The sequence below is a fragment of the Poecilia reticulata genome, chromosome 2 (assembly GCF_904066995.2).
Source record: "Poecilia reticulata chromosome 2, P_reticulata-male-v2, whole genome shotgun sequence".
NCBI classification, from domain to species: domain Eukaryota; kingdom Metazoa; phylum Chordata; class Actinopteri; order Cyprinodontiformes; family Poeciliidae; genus Poecilia; species Poecilia reticulata.
The window spans coordinates 23,368,527-23,385,215 of NC_088831.1; the positions used below are offsets into that span (position 1 = coordinate 23,368,527).

The 16,689-nt window shown below is 39.7% G+C and overlaps 2 protein-coding genes across 9 annotated transcripts in view; one reads left to right on the forward strand and one right to left on the reverse strand.

The window, feature by feature from the left end:
- Positions 1-1,079: 1,079 nt before the first annotated feature.
- rpl8 (ribosomal protein L8) lies at positions 1,080-4,633 on the forward strand. Its single transcript, XM_008432989.2, has 6 exons — positions 1,080-1,178; positions 1,900-2,043; positions 2,124-2,265; positions 3,695-3,913; positions 4,014-4,129; positions 4,437-4,633. Exons 2-6 carry the CDS (start codon positions 1,906-1,908, stop codon positions 4,593-4,595), a joined length of 774 nt encoding a protein of 257 aa, XP_008431211.1. The 5' UTR covers positions 1,080-1,178; positions 1,900-1,905; the 3' UTR covers positions 4,596-4,633.
- Positions 4,634-6,600: 1,967 nt separating this feature from the next.
- Positions 6,601-16,689, reverse strand: part of usp9 (ubiquitin specific peptidase 9) — a 39,696-nt gene continuing 29,607 nt past the window's right edge. For 5 of the 8 annotated variants that reach the window (XM_081600916.1, XM_008433077.3, XM_008433058.3 and 2 more), the window contains 11 exons: positions 15,460-15,583; positions 15,127-15,352; positions 14,901-15,030; positions 14,621-14,806; positions 13,694-13,914; positions 13,476-13,564; positions 12,837-12,993; positions 12,477-12,689; positions 10,810-10,839; positions 9,555-9,653; positions 6,601-8,836 (listed from right to left, as the gene is read on the reverse strand). In XM_081600916.1, coding sequence (XP_081457042.1) covers positions 8,558-8,836; positions 9,555-9,653; positions 10,810-10,839; positions 12,477-12,689; positions 12,837-12,993; positions 13,476-13,564; positions 13,694-13,914; positions 14,621-14,806; positions 14,901-15,030; positions 15,127-15,352; positions 15,460-15,583 — 1,754 coding nt within the window. In that variant the 3' untranslated portion in view covers positions 6,601-8,557. The remainder of the gene's footprint in view (positions 8,837-9,554; positions 9,654-10,809; positions 10,840-12,476; positions 12,690-12,836; positions 12,994-13,475; positions 13,565-13,693; positions 13,915-14,620; positions 14,807-14,900; positions 15,031-15,126; positions 15,353-15,459; positions 15,584-16,689) is intronic. The other 3 variants (XM_008433084.3, XM_081600932.1, XM_017310927.2) reach the window with 1 other exon arrangement.

Sequence of the window (16,689 nt, forward strand, 5' to 3'; positions counted from 1 at the left end):
GATAAGGATTTAAGTTTATTGTGCCACCACATGTGGTACCACAGACACACAAAAGATAAATAACATCCAGAGCTGTTACATCTGGTCTTTATAACCTTAAAATACATGTATTTTCTTTACCGAGGGTGCACAACCATTTTTAAAGCTCTCTAGTATTTCGTACCAGCTTTGCAAGTGTAAAATCAACAATTTGATGAGGATTAATTTTTTTAATTAAGATGTATTTTTTTCAAACAATTGTTAACATTGGAATAATACTAGAAAACTGCCTGAAATACATAGGAAGACCTAAATTACATTAACATTAGCTGTTTGGTTAGTTTCAAGCTTATTTTGAAAAGGACAGTTTGTTTATTTGAGCTCCAGCCTTACATAATATTTATTAAATCAGTCTGCCTTTCGACCAGAAAACCAAAGTACCACTTCGGTCTCACTGAGTCGCACTGCTCTGCTTCTTAAGAGTTTCCCCTGATTCGTTACCACAACACACCGCAAGTTCAAACAGATGGGAGTTTTCACCAATTTGGCTTACTTAGCGCTTCCTCTTCGTTCTCTTTCATATTGTACTGCTGCCATCTTGTGGTAGAGATGAGATATTACAGGCTAATTCTTAATTGTAAAAATAGTTGTTTGAGTCTTATTATGAATATACTTGAAACATATTAACTTTTCTCATAATATATTGCATATTGTGCAAAACAGAATATGCAGCAGACAATATGGTGCTCAACAATTTGAAAATATATTATGTAAAAATAATTACATTTGAATATGTAGTTCAAGCTTACATATTTAAATAAGTAAATAAATTCAACTAAATCTATTTTTAAAATCTGTGCGAAAACTGTTTCCAACCCCAGAAGTTGTAGAATGTCCACTTGAATCTTATTGATTATCGTTTTGTATGAAAACTTTATCGGTGTTTTACTTCTTGTTGTTTCCAAACTACGGAATCGCTTCAAAATTTTTGGTAAAGGTAGAGTAGGGAAAATAATAATTCATACTTAGCTAAAAAGCGAGATTTATCTTCTTTATTTGCTTCATTTAGGTGAAACTTGCTTTCAACAGCTAGTGAAATGTGCTACACTACATTTCCCATGAGCCCCTTTCGGTGATTTCTCCGGAAGAAAACCTCCGCATTTTACTTTGCACTTCCTCTTTCCGTCAGCGGAGTTTAGGTAGGACTGATACTTTCTGGTCCCTGTCTTGAAATCCTGTATAAATCTTGATTTTACTGGCTCATCCACCTTAAATCAACACATATAAAACTGTAAACTATGTATAAGGATGTGACCCGTGTTGTATTTCAGTAGCAGAGTGGTTTTCAAAGTATTTATTTATGTTTTGTTGCCTCTTGGTGACATGGCGCTGCAGTAGCGGTGTGATATTAGCTAGGAGGCCGGTAAGCGCTGGTCTCAAAGCGCTCGTGGGGCTTCGTGTAAATCTGTGCTAATGGCGAAAGGTTATTAAAATTGCTGTGATGTGTGAAATGTGAAAGCAGCAGCTCTGAACAGAAAGAGCCGCGTACAGCTTCAGAATGACACTGACTTTGTGTGTCTAGCTGCCAGGCTAACAGTTGTATGAAAAGCAGAGGGTTTGTTGTAAACATTTAATTTGTGAACACAGTTTTATTAAGACAAAACATTACATTTTTGTTTGTATAATAAAACAGGTTTTAATCGTTTCTAAAAGTGTCAGGGTTTTCATACTGGTTTCTTCAAAACTTGAATTATTATGGGTTGAACCTATGAAGAAGTTATGTAGCTATTCACTTAATAGCTTAAAAGCTACTAAATGCTTTTTAGCTTGATTAAAGGTCACTGCATATATAATATCTGACTGCCTCACGTTATTTGCATTCACTGCCACAATGATTGAGAGAAATGATTTGTGTTTCAGTTCAAAATGGGACGTGTGATCAGGGGACAGAGAAAAGGTGCAGGCTCTGTTTTCAGAGCCCACGTCAAGCACAGGAAAGGTGCTGCTAAACTCCGTCAGGTCGACTTCGCTGAACGCCATGGCTACATCAAGGGCATCGTGAAGGTAAGCAGTGACTATCAGCAGATCGCGGTTGTACTTGTTGCAAGGTTGGAAGTGTCGATATGTCTGCAACCCTCAACCAGGACATCATCCACGACCCCGGCCGTGGCGCCCCCCTGGCCAAAGTGGCCTTCCGTGACCCATATCGGTTCAAGAAGAGAACCGAGCTCTTCATCGCTGCTGAGGGTATCCACACCGGACAGTTCATCTACTGCGGCAAGAAGGGTAAGGACCGACGGTCATCATCGGTGTTTAAGCTGTACGTGGTTTATTCATTGGTTTTTTCTCAAGGTTGTGTTAAAAAGACAATCAGGTTTTGTTGCGACTTGGCCTTCGAACGGTTCCGAATTCAGATGCACCAATCAGATATTCCACAACTGATTGTCATTTTAAATCTTGGTGTAGCTGGAAAAAGTTTTTCATCATTCCACGTATGGAAATGTAAATGTTTAGGGGAAGGTATTAGGAGAGCACTGGAGGTGTTTTAAAAATTGACAAACATTGAATATGATGAGGAAAAAAATGTGCATCCTGTGCATGATAAACAGCTTTACAATAAAATAGGAAGTTTTGTAGGGATTGCAGCAGAAGCCTATTGATTTAAAAAAGAAAAAGAAATAAAAGCAAATTACAATGGCAGTGTGTTCAAAAATTGCATCTAGAATGGGAGTTAATTGGAAAAGATTGTTCTGTTTAGTTTAAAATAAAATAGTAAAGCAGTAGGGGAAGGCTTGCTCCCAAAATACACGATCTTGCCCTTTTATTATGAAAGTTTCATCATTTAACTGTCTGAAGTTAAATGAAAATTAAATATAAAACAAGAAATTACCTATGTGGGTGAAGCGCATCAAAACTAAAAAAAATATCCAACTAAGTGAGAGGCATTAATAAAACATGTGAAGGTTTGGGTCATACTCTTTGAAGTTCATTTATTATAGATTTTATAAAAACAGTGGATCAAACGAAGTTCCCACAGACCTCAAAGAAAACTGGAAAACTTTGCCATTTGAAATGATAAAGTATGTGTGTAAGCTTCTCTGATGTTCTGAATGTGGGTGCCTTTAGATTTTATTATTGTATTGTGTTGTTATTAGTGAAAGTGATTGACGCTCTTATAACAAATGTTTCTGCTGCTTCAGTGAGGATTATTCCTGATAACGGTCCCATCTCAGTCCGTTTTTAATTTTACGCAGTAGTTTTCTTCCCCACATTTTCTGCGTGAAATATGAATTTTTTTTAAAATTGGGAACCCAATTTTATAAATTCACTGTCACAGTGTTGCAATAAAAATGAGAATTATTATGAAGTGTGATTGTGATTAAAAAAAAGAAAAACTTTACATCAAATTCACATTGAATATGTACTGTTTAGTTGATTTTCCTTCATTTTGAAACTTATAGAAGTTTCTGCTGTCAGAATCTACAGCAGAAATCGTCATTAAATTTCTATGAAGAAAATTGTAGAATGAGTTGCGATGTATAATTTCCCTCTGGGATTAATAAAGTATCTTTGAAATGAAGGATAAGCAATAAAGGAAATAATTCACCAGATTATTGTCTTGAAGCAGGGAGAACTTTTGTTCCAAACTGTTTTTGTGCTGATCAGAAAGAATACGCTGACATTCAGACTTAAAGCGACCGTCTCTGATCCGCAGCTCAGCTGAACATCGGTAACGTTCTTCCTGTCGGCACCATGCCCGAGGGAACCATCATCTGCTGCCTGGAGGAGAAGCCCGGCGACAGAGGCAAGCTGGCCCGCGCCTCAGGAAACTACGCCACCGTCATCTCCCACAACCCCGAGACCAAGAAATCCAGAGTCAAGCTGCCCTCCGGCGCCAAGAAGGTCATCTCTTCTGCCAACAGAGCCGTCGTCGGTGAGGACGCTGTTGTTTCTTGTTTGTTAGCGTTTGCTGACGCTGCCGCCACTGAAGGTAACTGAATGCCACCTCCTCTTCTGCTGCTGCTGCGTTCAAGGTGTCGTTGCTGGAGGCGGTCGTATCGACAAGCCCATCCTGAAGGCCGGCCGCGCCTACCACAAGTACAAGGCCAAGAGGAACTGCTGGCCTCGTGTCCGTGGTGTGGCTATGAACGTAAGTGAACCTGGGGGCGCATCCTGGCTGCACTGTGTGAAGAACCAAAGGAGTAGAACTGGAAGGGGCTTCAGGTGCATTTATGTCGCCTTTAGTTGGGAAGTTATTTCAGTTTTAACTGTTGAGCTCAGTAATCCGACACAAATGAGGGTAAAACTAAAATTAGAGCAGTTAAAGGAGTAGACGGTTAACCTTAAATGACTTCTTCTAGATAAATTAAGCTACAACTTTGTTTTCAAAAACTCACCAACGGTTGAACTGTTTGTCAAGCTTTTTTTTTTTTTTTCCCCCTCTGCTCTCTGTGCAGCCTGTTGAGCATCCCTTCGGTGGTGGTAACCATCAGCACATTGGCAAACCCTCAACGATCAGGAGGGACGCACCTGCTGGTCGCAAGGTCGGTCTTATCGCTGCCCGTCGTACAGGCAGACTGCGTGGAACAAAGACCGTCCAGGAAAAGGAGAACTAAATGTGACTGTCTTGTTAATAAAACATGTTCCAAAATCACCATTTTCCTGTCTGTGTTTGAGTTGATGTAGTAAAAAGTGTCGAGGGAGTGAAATGGTCAAACAGATGAACTAGAATTTAGTTTTATGAAAAATGAATAGATCTATTAAAGATCTCAACTGTTGGAAGTACTTTGTCTACAACTTTCTTGTGGTACATTACGAGAAAAGTATAGAAAAAATACTTTTAGAAATTTTATGCCATCTTGGGTCAAGGTTGTATACTAGGTGCAGTTTGAATGCAAGTATAGCACTGATTATATATTCAGATTGCCATCTGTATTTTAAAGGAAAGTTGAGTGAAAGAAAAGACTAGCTGAAAAAAAAGTGCAAGGATTGTGAAGCAAAGTCTTGAGTTTAGAACTACAGCTGGAGTTACCAGGACATTGACTCCAGCTGTCATTCTAAACCAGACAACTCCAGAACTGTCTCACCTGGGATGAGAAGAACGAGATTGTTGCTCTGTGGTTTTAAGTCTTTTTATAAGTTTGCAGGCAGAGTGGGTAGGCTCTGAATCTCAATCTGTAATTTTCTAACTTCCTGGGAAGCTGCAAGCTTTTGTAATCCAAAGAAAACAAATGAACATTTGGAACGTCACTCCATGTTTGATAAATTACACCATATACAAGTTCCACTTTCTGGATTGAATTACTAATTTACTAAAATGCTTTTGAGCAGTTCGTTTATAGTTTACTCCAAACAATTAACTAACCTTGATGACACAATTTATTTTAAAAAAAGAATCCAACCCATCAGGTTGGGTTGGCATTCATTTTTAGAATCGTTCAAAAGGTGAACTGCAATACCCACCATTGTACCGTAGAGGGCGCTCAGGTTGGAACAGCATTTAGAGACGCGCAAAGAAAATTATTTCTGAAACATCTGCTGATGACGTCCTGCTCAAAATTTCCTGTTATGTTTGATACATTGATATGAAGCTGTGGTTGAGAAACTTAAAAGTATTTTCACTCGTGGAACTGGATTACCAGCTTTACAGCGTTTTTAAAACTTTTTGAACAACAGTGGTTTTCCATGTTCTTATTGAATGTCCAAATAAATCTTAACTTCGTAGAGGCAATGAGACATTTCCAGTATCAAGGTATGCCAAAGTTTTTTGTTTTTTTATGTCTTATTGTATGGTTCAAAGTCTTACTATTAAGTGCTGCAGTGGTCTGAAGCTGACCCTCCTCCAACCTGCTGCTGCACACTGCTGGTCATCTGGCTGAAAGAAAACTCTACTTACCACTTGCTTTTAATGCAGACTAATTTGTTGACTAAGAAATATTTGAGGTTACAAGAAACAAATTATGAAGCAGACACTAAAGCACAATCTAGGGACAGCCCATGTGGACCTACAATTTCACCAAGATTTTGTTATGTAGTGCGATGAGAATAAAAAAAAATGTTTACAACTTTACGGTGTTCTCCTTTAGGCAAATGTATGGCTGCATGTCACTGCAGCTACTGCCATACAAATGGATAAACTACTCAAGAATAACCAGGAAAGCAGAAGAATATGTACAATATGAACTTACAAACCACACAAATGATCTTTCAATATTTTTTGCTCAAGTCTGCATCAAAGCAAAAGTGAAAATTATAAGGTATATTATTTTAGTAGCAAGAGGAAAAACTTCATTTTGAAATAAAAGCAGTACATGTAGAACAAATTATTTCACATGATTAGTAAACAACACAACTAGGTCTCTAAGTAGGAAGATGCCAATGATACAATTTGGTAATCCTGGGACTTCAAGTAGAAAAAAAAACAGCTTCAAGTAGACACCATGCGGAAAGTAAAAGGTTGATACAATATTCAAGGCAGATCTAATGTAAGGGTATTTTTTAGTTAATCGGGCAGATTAGAGAGAATCTCAGACCAACTCCATGCCTAATGAGAGCAAAAACAGAAAGTTGATAAACAGAAACGCCTTCAAGAAAACCTGGTTAATTAAAATAAGACAGAGGCAAGATTCCATGTTCTTTATTTGCTAAGGGCGCAATGCTTTTTTTTTTGTTATATTTCTGTGCACAAAAAAACCTCACAAAGTGAAAGTCCACATCGCGACTGTAGCTCCAGAATTCAACGTCACACCATGGCCAAAACAAAAGTCGGCAAAAAACAGGGCGCAGAACTCTGTACAGTCAATATCTTCTTTAAAAATAACACAAGGACAAAAATGTTCCTCTTAAATCAAATTCTATTTTTAGTGAAATACAACAAAATAAATTCTATAAAATAAGAGCAAAATATTTAAATATAATACGGTGGGCAGAATATTTTCATTTGCAGGAGTATTTGGTATGTTTTAGACAAAAAAAAAAGAAGAAAAAAAAAGAAAATTCAAAAAGTACACGCATTCAAGTTACCAATTAAATACAGTATTTACTGATGTTTTTTTTTTTTTACCTTTTACTCCTACAGAATTACAAGTTAGCTCAAGTTGCAACAAGATTAACCAGCCTCTAATAAAAAACAAAACAAAACAAAAAAAAAACCTGCTGTGGGAGCTTCACGCAGTGGAGCGAGGAGAGGATGGGGTTGAGGATGAGGGGGAGGGAGGTCAGGGGTCGTCGTCCCCCAGCCTTACCCAGCTCCACGGAAGAGAGGAAGCCGATGGGCAAACGAGTCCGTCTACAACTACGCTCTATTGAAGAGACAGAAGCAAACCACACAGTCTAATACACCAGAGAGCCCAGTGCAGCAATCCTGTTGCATATGTGTTCGTTTTTCTGGTTTCCTATAGATGAAAGCTAAGCTGTCTAACCCACCGAAACTGACTGCCAAATGTGAAGTAGGAGGATTACGATGTGCAATTGAAAAGCCACTTATACGTTGGTTCAAAAAGAACAAAAAAACAAAACAAAAAAAGTTACCCTCGTTGTGGATAGGGGAAGTTCAGTAGAAAAAAGAACGAGGGAAAAATAAAACCAAAGAAAAACCTAAAGGGTAAACAGCACCCCTCTGGAGGTTTGGATTAAGAACAGCTTTAGGTTGTTATGATCACAAGTCTTCCCTTGGGCTACACTATTCTGGTGAGAAGCCATGCTAAATGTTACAGCATATTAACTAGAGCTTCAAAAAGGTCTGAAGTAAGAACCAGAACGAACGAAAAAAAAAAAAAAAAAATACAAAATAAAAAGAAGGCAATGAGTTTTAGAACAATTGTTTGCATCACTGCTTTTTCACATCAACCGAACACCGTTAAAGTCCACCCAACCAGTCTCACACTAAAACCCCAGCCACAGCTCGCCAGTCGATTTGGCATGGGTCGTAAGGTTGCCAAGGAGCGCCAAGTAGAATTATTAGAATATGATAACAATGAGTCCTTCGACGGTTGAATGACCAGACAACGTCCGATGGTAGAACAAACTTTACTGCTGAGCATGGGTGATAAAACAAAGAGGAGTCGTCGTCGTCGTCTTCTTAGAGGTTTTTCCTTTTTGGGGACATTTTTTTTTTTTTTTTTCTTATTTATAGTATCCATTTTGTTTTTCCACGTCTGCAACGTCTCCCAACAGCAACCCGCGCCGAGTTATGCTACTGGGGGAATCTGAACAGTCAGAAACATTAACATACTATTTACACCTTTTCGTCGTGTAGGTAAGCGCATCAGCATCGTCAGCTCTGGGTAATTTTTGTTTCTCTTATTAGAACTCTTGTCCCACTCCTTCGCCTCTGTAGTTGCCAGCAGGCCCCCCTCCTCCCTGCCCTCCCTGTCACGCAGTCGGGCAGCTCCAGGCCAGGGAAGGGCGCCCCCAACAGGCCGGGGGATGGCGGGAGGCCCGGCTCTGCCCTGCCTTGGGGCCGGCGAGAAAGAGAGAAAGAGGGACAGAGAGAGAGAGACTGTTGACCGAAGGATGAGAGGAAGGTGAGCGGAACAACGGAGGCTCGAGGCACAGCAGAAGAGAGAGGGAGGCGAGGTTACTCCTTGGGAGGGGCGGGTGTTGGGGTGGAGGTGGAAGTGGAGGTGGAGGTGGAGGTCGGGGCCGGTGCCGGTGCCGGTGCCGGGGCAGGGGCCACCTCCTCGGTGCCGTCCCAGTTCTCCTGTGCTCGCGGGCCCGAGCTGGGAGCGGTACTGGGGCCTGGGGTCGGAGTCTGGGTAGGGCCTGGAGTCGGGGCGGAGGCGGGGCCGGGACGCTGAGGGTTGTTCATGTGCTGAGCAGCGGGCCCGGTGTACGGCTGCCCATGGGGGTGGTTGTTCTGTTTGAGAAGAGAGATGGAGGGACGGTCATGATGTGCATTTATTTAGCGGAAATCAGATCTTTAACAGACATTTTCCCAGAAAATGGATTCTGATAAGTATCAGAAAACCTAATTTTTCTGACTTCAGACTGGTTTGCCGTCAATCTCAGGCATCGCCTTCTACTGTACCTGCTGTTGATTGGTTGAAATAAAGCTACGGAGTACTTAAAAAGCCTGCGCTTTTTCCACAAACGGATATAAAGAAGTCAGTAACTGCTAAATGCTAAAGCAGAAATAAGACATCAAGCTACTGTTGGTCTTCTGAAAAAAAAAATATAAAAATACCACGACAAGCTAACTTTTAGAAAATGTTAACTTTTTTTTTATCTTAAAGTGGAAAGAATGCATGCTTACTGTGCTTCAACATGTTTGTGTCAAGATAAAAACTAAAGTTTCTGAACGGCATCATAAAGCAGATCACTTCCAAGTGAGCCAAAAGGTTTATTCTGAAACGCAGCCGTCGGTGTTGCATCGCTACAAGCTAGAAACCCGAGGCTCTTGGTTATGTCAGTACTCAGATCCAAACGCCTAAACGTCGAGCATTTCCACGGCGACCGCTGCCGTTAATGGACACAAGAGTCCGGTTACAGGAAACGGACACCACCTTCTGCTGCTTTTGCATCAGTTTAAATAAAAAAAACAAAGCAACGGGGGAGTTTGTCCAGTCGCATCCTACCTGCTGGAACTGGGTGGTTCCAGGAGAATGAGGGTACAGAGAGGTGTCCTCAGGTGGAGACGAGTCTTGATCATCAGGTGCTTCCTGTTCATCTGGCTCCTGGAATAGAAAAATCGCCGCCGGTCAGACAAGTCGGACGTTTCAACACTACATTAAAAAATAGAATCTGCCTGTTCATTTGGACAATGCCCTGAGTACATACAGTCTAAGCTTTGGTGTTTTTGCTGAGGTTAGATTGTGTTTCAGTGTGGGTGGGTGGGCGGCTCACCTAAGAGCCTTCTCTCTACTTATAGAGGTGACAGAGATCACATGCACCTCTCTACACTGCACCTACAACAGACCATTTCTACAGGCTGACTTTTTACTTCTACTTTAGAGCTGAAATATCTGGCTTGTTAAAGAATGGCAGATTAATGAAAGCTTTGTTTAATCATTTCTGACTGAAGATGCTGACTAGTTGCATTAAATGGGAATTACACCCTCCATAATAGTTTCACTGTCCAATTCAGTCTTTGTTTTCTGATATAAACTAAACAGAAAATTAAATCTTACATAAGGATATATTTTTCCAGATAGGGCTCTGTAAGACTAAAACATATCTTCTAAAATGATAAAAATAGTTTCATTTTGTGGCTTACATACCCTAAGGATTGTGTCAATGACTCAAGTTTTCCCTGTGATTGTACAGGCCAGAATATATATATATATAGAACTACATTTCTGTGGTAAAATTAATTCTTCTTAATTGCTCTCTCATAATATTAACATTTTCTGACACACTACATTTTGGACTTCCATAAATTAATAGAAACAAAGGCTTAAAATATCACCATCGTGTATAGTTCTCTATAACGCATATATCAAATTTATCACTGATGTAAATAAACTTTTCAGTGATTTTGTAGTTTATTAAATGCTTCTGTGGACAGTAGCAGCAGTCAGTGGTTGCTTGCCCATCAAACAGAGCAGGATGCTACCTAGCCTTCATTCAGCAATAACAAATAAAACCTTTTTCTAAACATATTAGGTCACAGTAGTCTAAAATATGACAGAAGATGGAAAAGTGATGTACAGTTTTAGGAATAAGTGGGTTTTATTGTGACAGTCTAAACTGTAAACCTTAAAACCATCTGAACAGTTGCTGAATGTGTTTGGAGGCTTAAACATTGATCAATACTCCGTGTTCCTCTGCTGAATCTTTAGGGAGATTTGGTTGAATTTCCTTCCCTTATGTCGTGTTGCCTGGAATACTGACCTTCCCTGGGCTTTCCTGAGTACACTTGAGCTGTGTATGGAATATTACAGGAGAAGTGTGTCATTTAACTGGATTTTTTTCATCATGATAAATACAAATAGCTCATGTGAAGTGAGAAATAAAGAATTTGGGGTTTTATTGGTCAAATCGGCTACGAAAAACCAGACATCATCTAACTAAACAATTTGCGTAGAAGAATTTAGGTTTAGAAATTACATTTTCAATTTTTGTTTATCTCCAAATAAATTTATTAAACAGTTAAAAAGTTAAAGAACACAGCATATAGTACATGTATTCTGACATGTATATTAATAATACCTACAACACAAACAACAACAACAAGGTAAGTCATTTTATGGGTCATTGTGCTGAGATGACGTGATCAAACTCAGTCAAACAAAATTTCTCCACCAAAGAGGTTCCAGTTCTTAACAAGTTCCGGTGCTAAAGCCAGTTCTTAACTGGTTCTGTAAAACAACCAGTTTGCTTTTCCACAACCTGAGAGCAAAGTTATTTTATTACTATAAAGAACTGACCAATTTATTGTTTTCCCGTTTTTGTGAAGGACTGTAAGGGCAAAGACAGTTTGACCAATGTAGCCCCTTCCCGTATCCAGGTATTTGTTGCATTATGGGATGTTGTAGAGGAAACTAATCATTCAGTAAACTTTTCATACTTTTGCATGAAATGGTGGCAAGAATCAGAACAATATTGACTTCTCAGAACTGGAAGCATCTACTTCCTGTGTTCACAGTTGGTTTTCCACCCCGGATACGTTTGACCAATAAACAGATTTAACGTTTTCATGTTGTTTGTACTGACAAGTTTCAGTGTCATCGGAGCTTTCCCTGCATAAAAAAACCCCCCCAAACAATCTGAAAAAGTTGCCAGCCAATAAACTCAACTACTAATCCACACCAAAGTTAACTGTGGGAAAACGTCCTTATTCCAGTTAAGGTGCACTGCAGGGTTTTTACTTGTGTTTCGGTTTTAAATCTGACAAAACCTACACTGCGCTCCATGGTTTTAAACATGGAGCTCTTAATGAAAGCGTTTTTTTCCCCCTCTGGCCCAGCAGCAAATTGGTCCAGGGTTAGCAGCTGTTGAACTCTAGCATCAGATAAGAACTGGAACCAGGTTGGTGGAAAAGGCCCTTTAAGAGTTTTTCCTTAACATCTCTAAATATACAGTAAAGTCAACAATTATTCATACCCCTGGCAGATTTTGGGTTAAAGTTATATTTTACCAAATCGTTTCTTCAGACTGGAAGTGAAGTGTTTGGAGTGACCCAGACCAGTCTTCACTAAAATCTAATAGAGAACAGAGCTGAAGATTATGACTATTAAAGGCAAGAAAGAGATTAATAGTCATAAAACCAGCAACTACGAGGACGTTTTGATTGCTAAAAAATGCTAACGATTTTTTTTTTTCACAGATTATTGAGCAATATTTAGATAATTTTGCCTCTTATTAAAACGTAAACAAATTAATTCATTCATGAATCCAGTCTCATTTCTTCTCAAATACAATTTCTAAGATGAATCTACTTTTAAATCTAAATCTGCTAGGGGTATGCATCACTTTGGGCTCAACTGTATCATTTACAGCAACATGATCAGGTCAATGTGAAACTGTGGGTGTTAAGGGTGATCTGTAAATGCCATTACCTCTTCAGGACAGAGTTCACAAGCCTTGGCCAGTGTCATGCGTGCACTGTGGGAGCGCTCAAGAAAATATCCATTGGAGGTCTCGTTGCTCTGAACTGGAGGGGACCAGTTGTTGTACGTGTACTGAGGGTTTCCTGTGTATGGTCGCCTCTCCAGCTCGTCCCCTAACCACTCCACTGCCCATGTCCACTTTCGCTTCAAGTCACCATTGCTCTGTAAGAGTACAAATGCAAGTCAGCTACGGGCTTCCTGATTTTGTTGACATACTAAATAAAATTGAACTACGCTTAAACGACAAGTCTGTCCCAACTAGTAGTTGACTGAATGTAGCATCAGAGCTGTATACGTTAGTGTGATTACCTGCAGGATCTGATAAGCTACAGAGCAGTTGCTAAAGAGGGCCACCATGCACTTGATGCACTGATAGGCCCGTTTCTGGTAGTGGTTTTTCGAGCGCTGAATGGTGTCAAATAGCCCATCTCTGTCATCAGGGATGCCTTTCAGCACATTGTGGATCCTTAATATGAACACACAAAAAAAGTGCAAAGTTAAAGACGACGACCAGACAAAAGCAAATACAACTTGTTCAGGGCCTTGAAAAACAAACATTACACTTTAACTTCTGTATAGTTTGTAACAAAACAAGCCTAGAATTCAATGACTGTGAATCGACATATCAGAGTATAAATGACTCATGGCTTTTAAGTTGTTTTACAAAGAAAAAGTTGAATGGTGTGGCATGGTTTTTTTTTAACTCAAGAATTTTCTTGAGTCTTAAAATTTTCTCGAGTTTTAGCTATGGTTGTGTGCTTATCGTTATTGTCCTGATGAAAGGTGTACCTCTGCACCAGCCTCATTTACAGACTAAATGAGCTTTATCATTGATCATTTTAATATTGCTCCAACATAAAATTCACAAAAATACATTGGTGTTACTTATATGACAAAATATGAAAAGGTTCAAGGTATATGTATACAATATGCTGCAGTCAATCTGACCTGTGTGTTTGCCAGGAGTCCTCGATGAGTAAGATTTGTAGCAACAAGTCAAGGTAAGGCCTCAGCTCATAGGTGTAGGAATATGCCACCTGCAAACAAAACACAGGTTATTGTTCCAGTCTTGCCTTTGGGATTAATAGAGTATTTTCAAACTGAATCTGAAAAACTACCCGTAACAAACATTTCAGCGACCCGGCTTGTTGAAAGAGGATGTTTACCTGCCAGAGCAGTTCACTGAGCACAGTGGAGGAAAACTGAGGGTTCTCCCAGCAGCAGAAGCGAAGGAGCTTCACCGTCTCCTCAGAGTTGCTGCAGTCCTCAATGATCTTCTTCACGTAACTCGTCCGCACAAACAGAATCTCTGCCACCAGCTGCTGCACCGGCATGACAGGAGCCGTCAGGTTGGTGTCCCCGTACGGGTTGGGAAGAGGAGGATTACCTGGTAAAATACAGAGTAGTGGTTCATTTAGAGTAGGGCTGCAAGAGACGATCGTTATAGTAATTGATTATCAAAAATCACTGAAAAATAAATATTGGCACATTGTGCAGATCTTTCATTTAACAATATTAGAACTGCAAAAAATTGCAAAACAAGAAATTATTTAGCTAATTAAATAAATAAAATAAACAGTTTATTGCCTAAAATGCAGTAACAGTAATCCTTTAGTCACAACATGTGTAGAGCTCAACCCTTTCTGCTAGACATGACAATGGTGTTGGGCTGATCTGGTGTTTATTTTTTGGATCAACTCATTAATAACTGGATGCAAAATGTGCTTAAAAATGATTGTTTTCTCCTAAAATTTGGACCAGTTGAAGAAAAAACTGCCAATTGACGAGTTTTCTGGGTAGAACATGTTTACAGACAAAGGTTTGTTTTTTTATGTTAAATGTAAAATGTATATATATATATTTGTACAGTTTTAGCTTAATTACCGTTCTCATTGTGTTCTCTTAGCAAATTGACTTAAGAGTTTTTATACCCCAGTTAAAGATTAATTGATTACTAAGCTAGCTGACAATTATTTTAATAGATTGTGATTATTTGCATTAAACACGATTAATCATTTCAGCCCTAATTTAGAATACTCTAGATACTTTTATTAAGAAGAAAAAAGAGGAAAGACGACCAAAGTCCCACCTACCATTGATTGAGGACTGCATACGGGAGGAGACGTCGCAGCAGCGGACAAGCTGGGAGACCACAGTGTAGAGCTTGCCCAGCTCAGCATACTGGTACTTAATGGGAGGGCCAGGACCCTCGTCCAGAGCAACTAACATGAAGGTGGCGGGAACATTTAGCTTCAGCAGCTGAGTCTTCTCTGCCAGGCCTGTGTGTGGTTGAAGAGCCAAACAGTCAAGATAAAAATCAAAAAAAGCACTTAAAGCTCAAAATAACTAATGGAAGATCAGTTTGCTGCTTACCCAGATTGGCATACATGACAAAGAGGTTGAAGTACTGCTGCAGGTGGCGGCCATGTTCAGAAACCTCTCTTCTGAGCAGGTTGAGTACGGCTCTCAATAGATGGTCACTAAGGCTGAGATTATCACAGCCCTGATGTAGGAAAAAACACAAACAACAGTGAACCTAACAGTCAAAGGGGGGGGAGTCTATTTCTGAAACCGCTGAACCCATAAAATCCACACCAACCTGAGTGGAGGGTCCTGGCGAGGCTGTGGGTGAGGGGCACGGTCCGTCTTGCAGAGAAAAGTGAGCGATGAAGACTATGAGCTTGGAAAACGCCCCACGGACCTCTGCGCTCGGGCACTCGAGCAAGTACTCGGAGAAGCGATTGGGGTAAGCAAAGAGAACATTGTGTGCAAACCAATAGCGTACATTCTTACTGTGTCTCAGCAGGATACAGAGGGCGTCATACCTAAACAGGGAAAAAAGAAAAGAGCAATCATGCTTTATGGACAAGAGCAAACCCTCCCTCCTCCCCCTTTTTTTTTTTTAAATGAACCAACAGCAAACAGAACTGACCAGTCACTGGCAGGACCCCGTACTAATTTCTTGGTGTGAAAACCTGTGCTGAAGAGAAACCGAGCAGCCAGCTGAGCACTGATCATAGCAATCTCCTCTGCCTCTGGCAGAAGGTGGTCTTGTCCTGAGATGAAAGAAAGCAATAAAATGCTGAAAAAGTGCTGAGCGACGCGCTTTGTTTACTTCACTGCAGCATACACCTCGTCATGGACAAAAAAATGGAGCGTCTCTCTTGTTTTCCTAACCCCAAACACAGAACCGAAAATAGTTATTTTTGATGTTTTTAGAACCAAACAAGGAAAATGTTTGACTTGCTATGTGAATTGATTTTTTATCTATGTTTCCTATATCACTTTTACAACATAAAGACAGTTATCAATATTTTAGTCATTTCCTATTAAACTGTTAAAAAAAAAAAAGACACCGGTCTGGCCCAGTGTGAGGTCGTCATGGTACCAGAATCTTGAAAAAATAAGGCCATTCATGTTTTTGGGGTTTTTTTTATTATTGCCGTTCTTCTCCTTATAATTTAACACTGGAAATCCAACATGCTGATATGAGCAGGATATCCAGTCTGTTCAGCCAACTTGCAGCCCGTTGCCAAAAACTGCTCTTCATGACTAATACTTTTCCAAACAACATACATAAGTTTAAGCGTTGGAAAAAAGAAAAAAAAAGCGTGGCAGCCTTCATCTTGACTGCTGATCAGAAGTGTGCAGCAATAGGTTGGGAGGGGCAATGTTGGTGGAAAGCTCCCTTCACTTCCTCTGGCCTCTATAAAAAACAGGGATGTGCCATCTTTGTTACAAAAAGCTTCTGCAATGATGGTTTTAATAATACCCATTTTTAAGTAAATAATTGCATAGCTCTGGTGTTAAAAATGCACTTCATACAAATATTAGAAAGGCAGTGTAATTCAGAGCATTACAAACTACCCTTTGATCCAGAATAATGCTGGATATTAAGATTGGTTTTGAACTGTCATTTTTAAAACACAAAGATGGAAGATTAGTGAAATCTAAACGCACAGAGACATGATGTGGAATTAATCAGTGCTCAAAAGATCAAAGAAGCTCTCAGGGGGGAAAACTAATAATATGAGGAGGGATTTGATTCAGGGAAATAATTGGAGTAAAAGTGGAACAAAAACGTACAAATAGCAACTATTAACTGTAGTTTTTCAAACATTTCTTCAAGCAGCAGCCAACTTTTTCCACACAGTTTATGTTT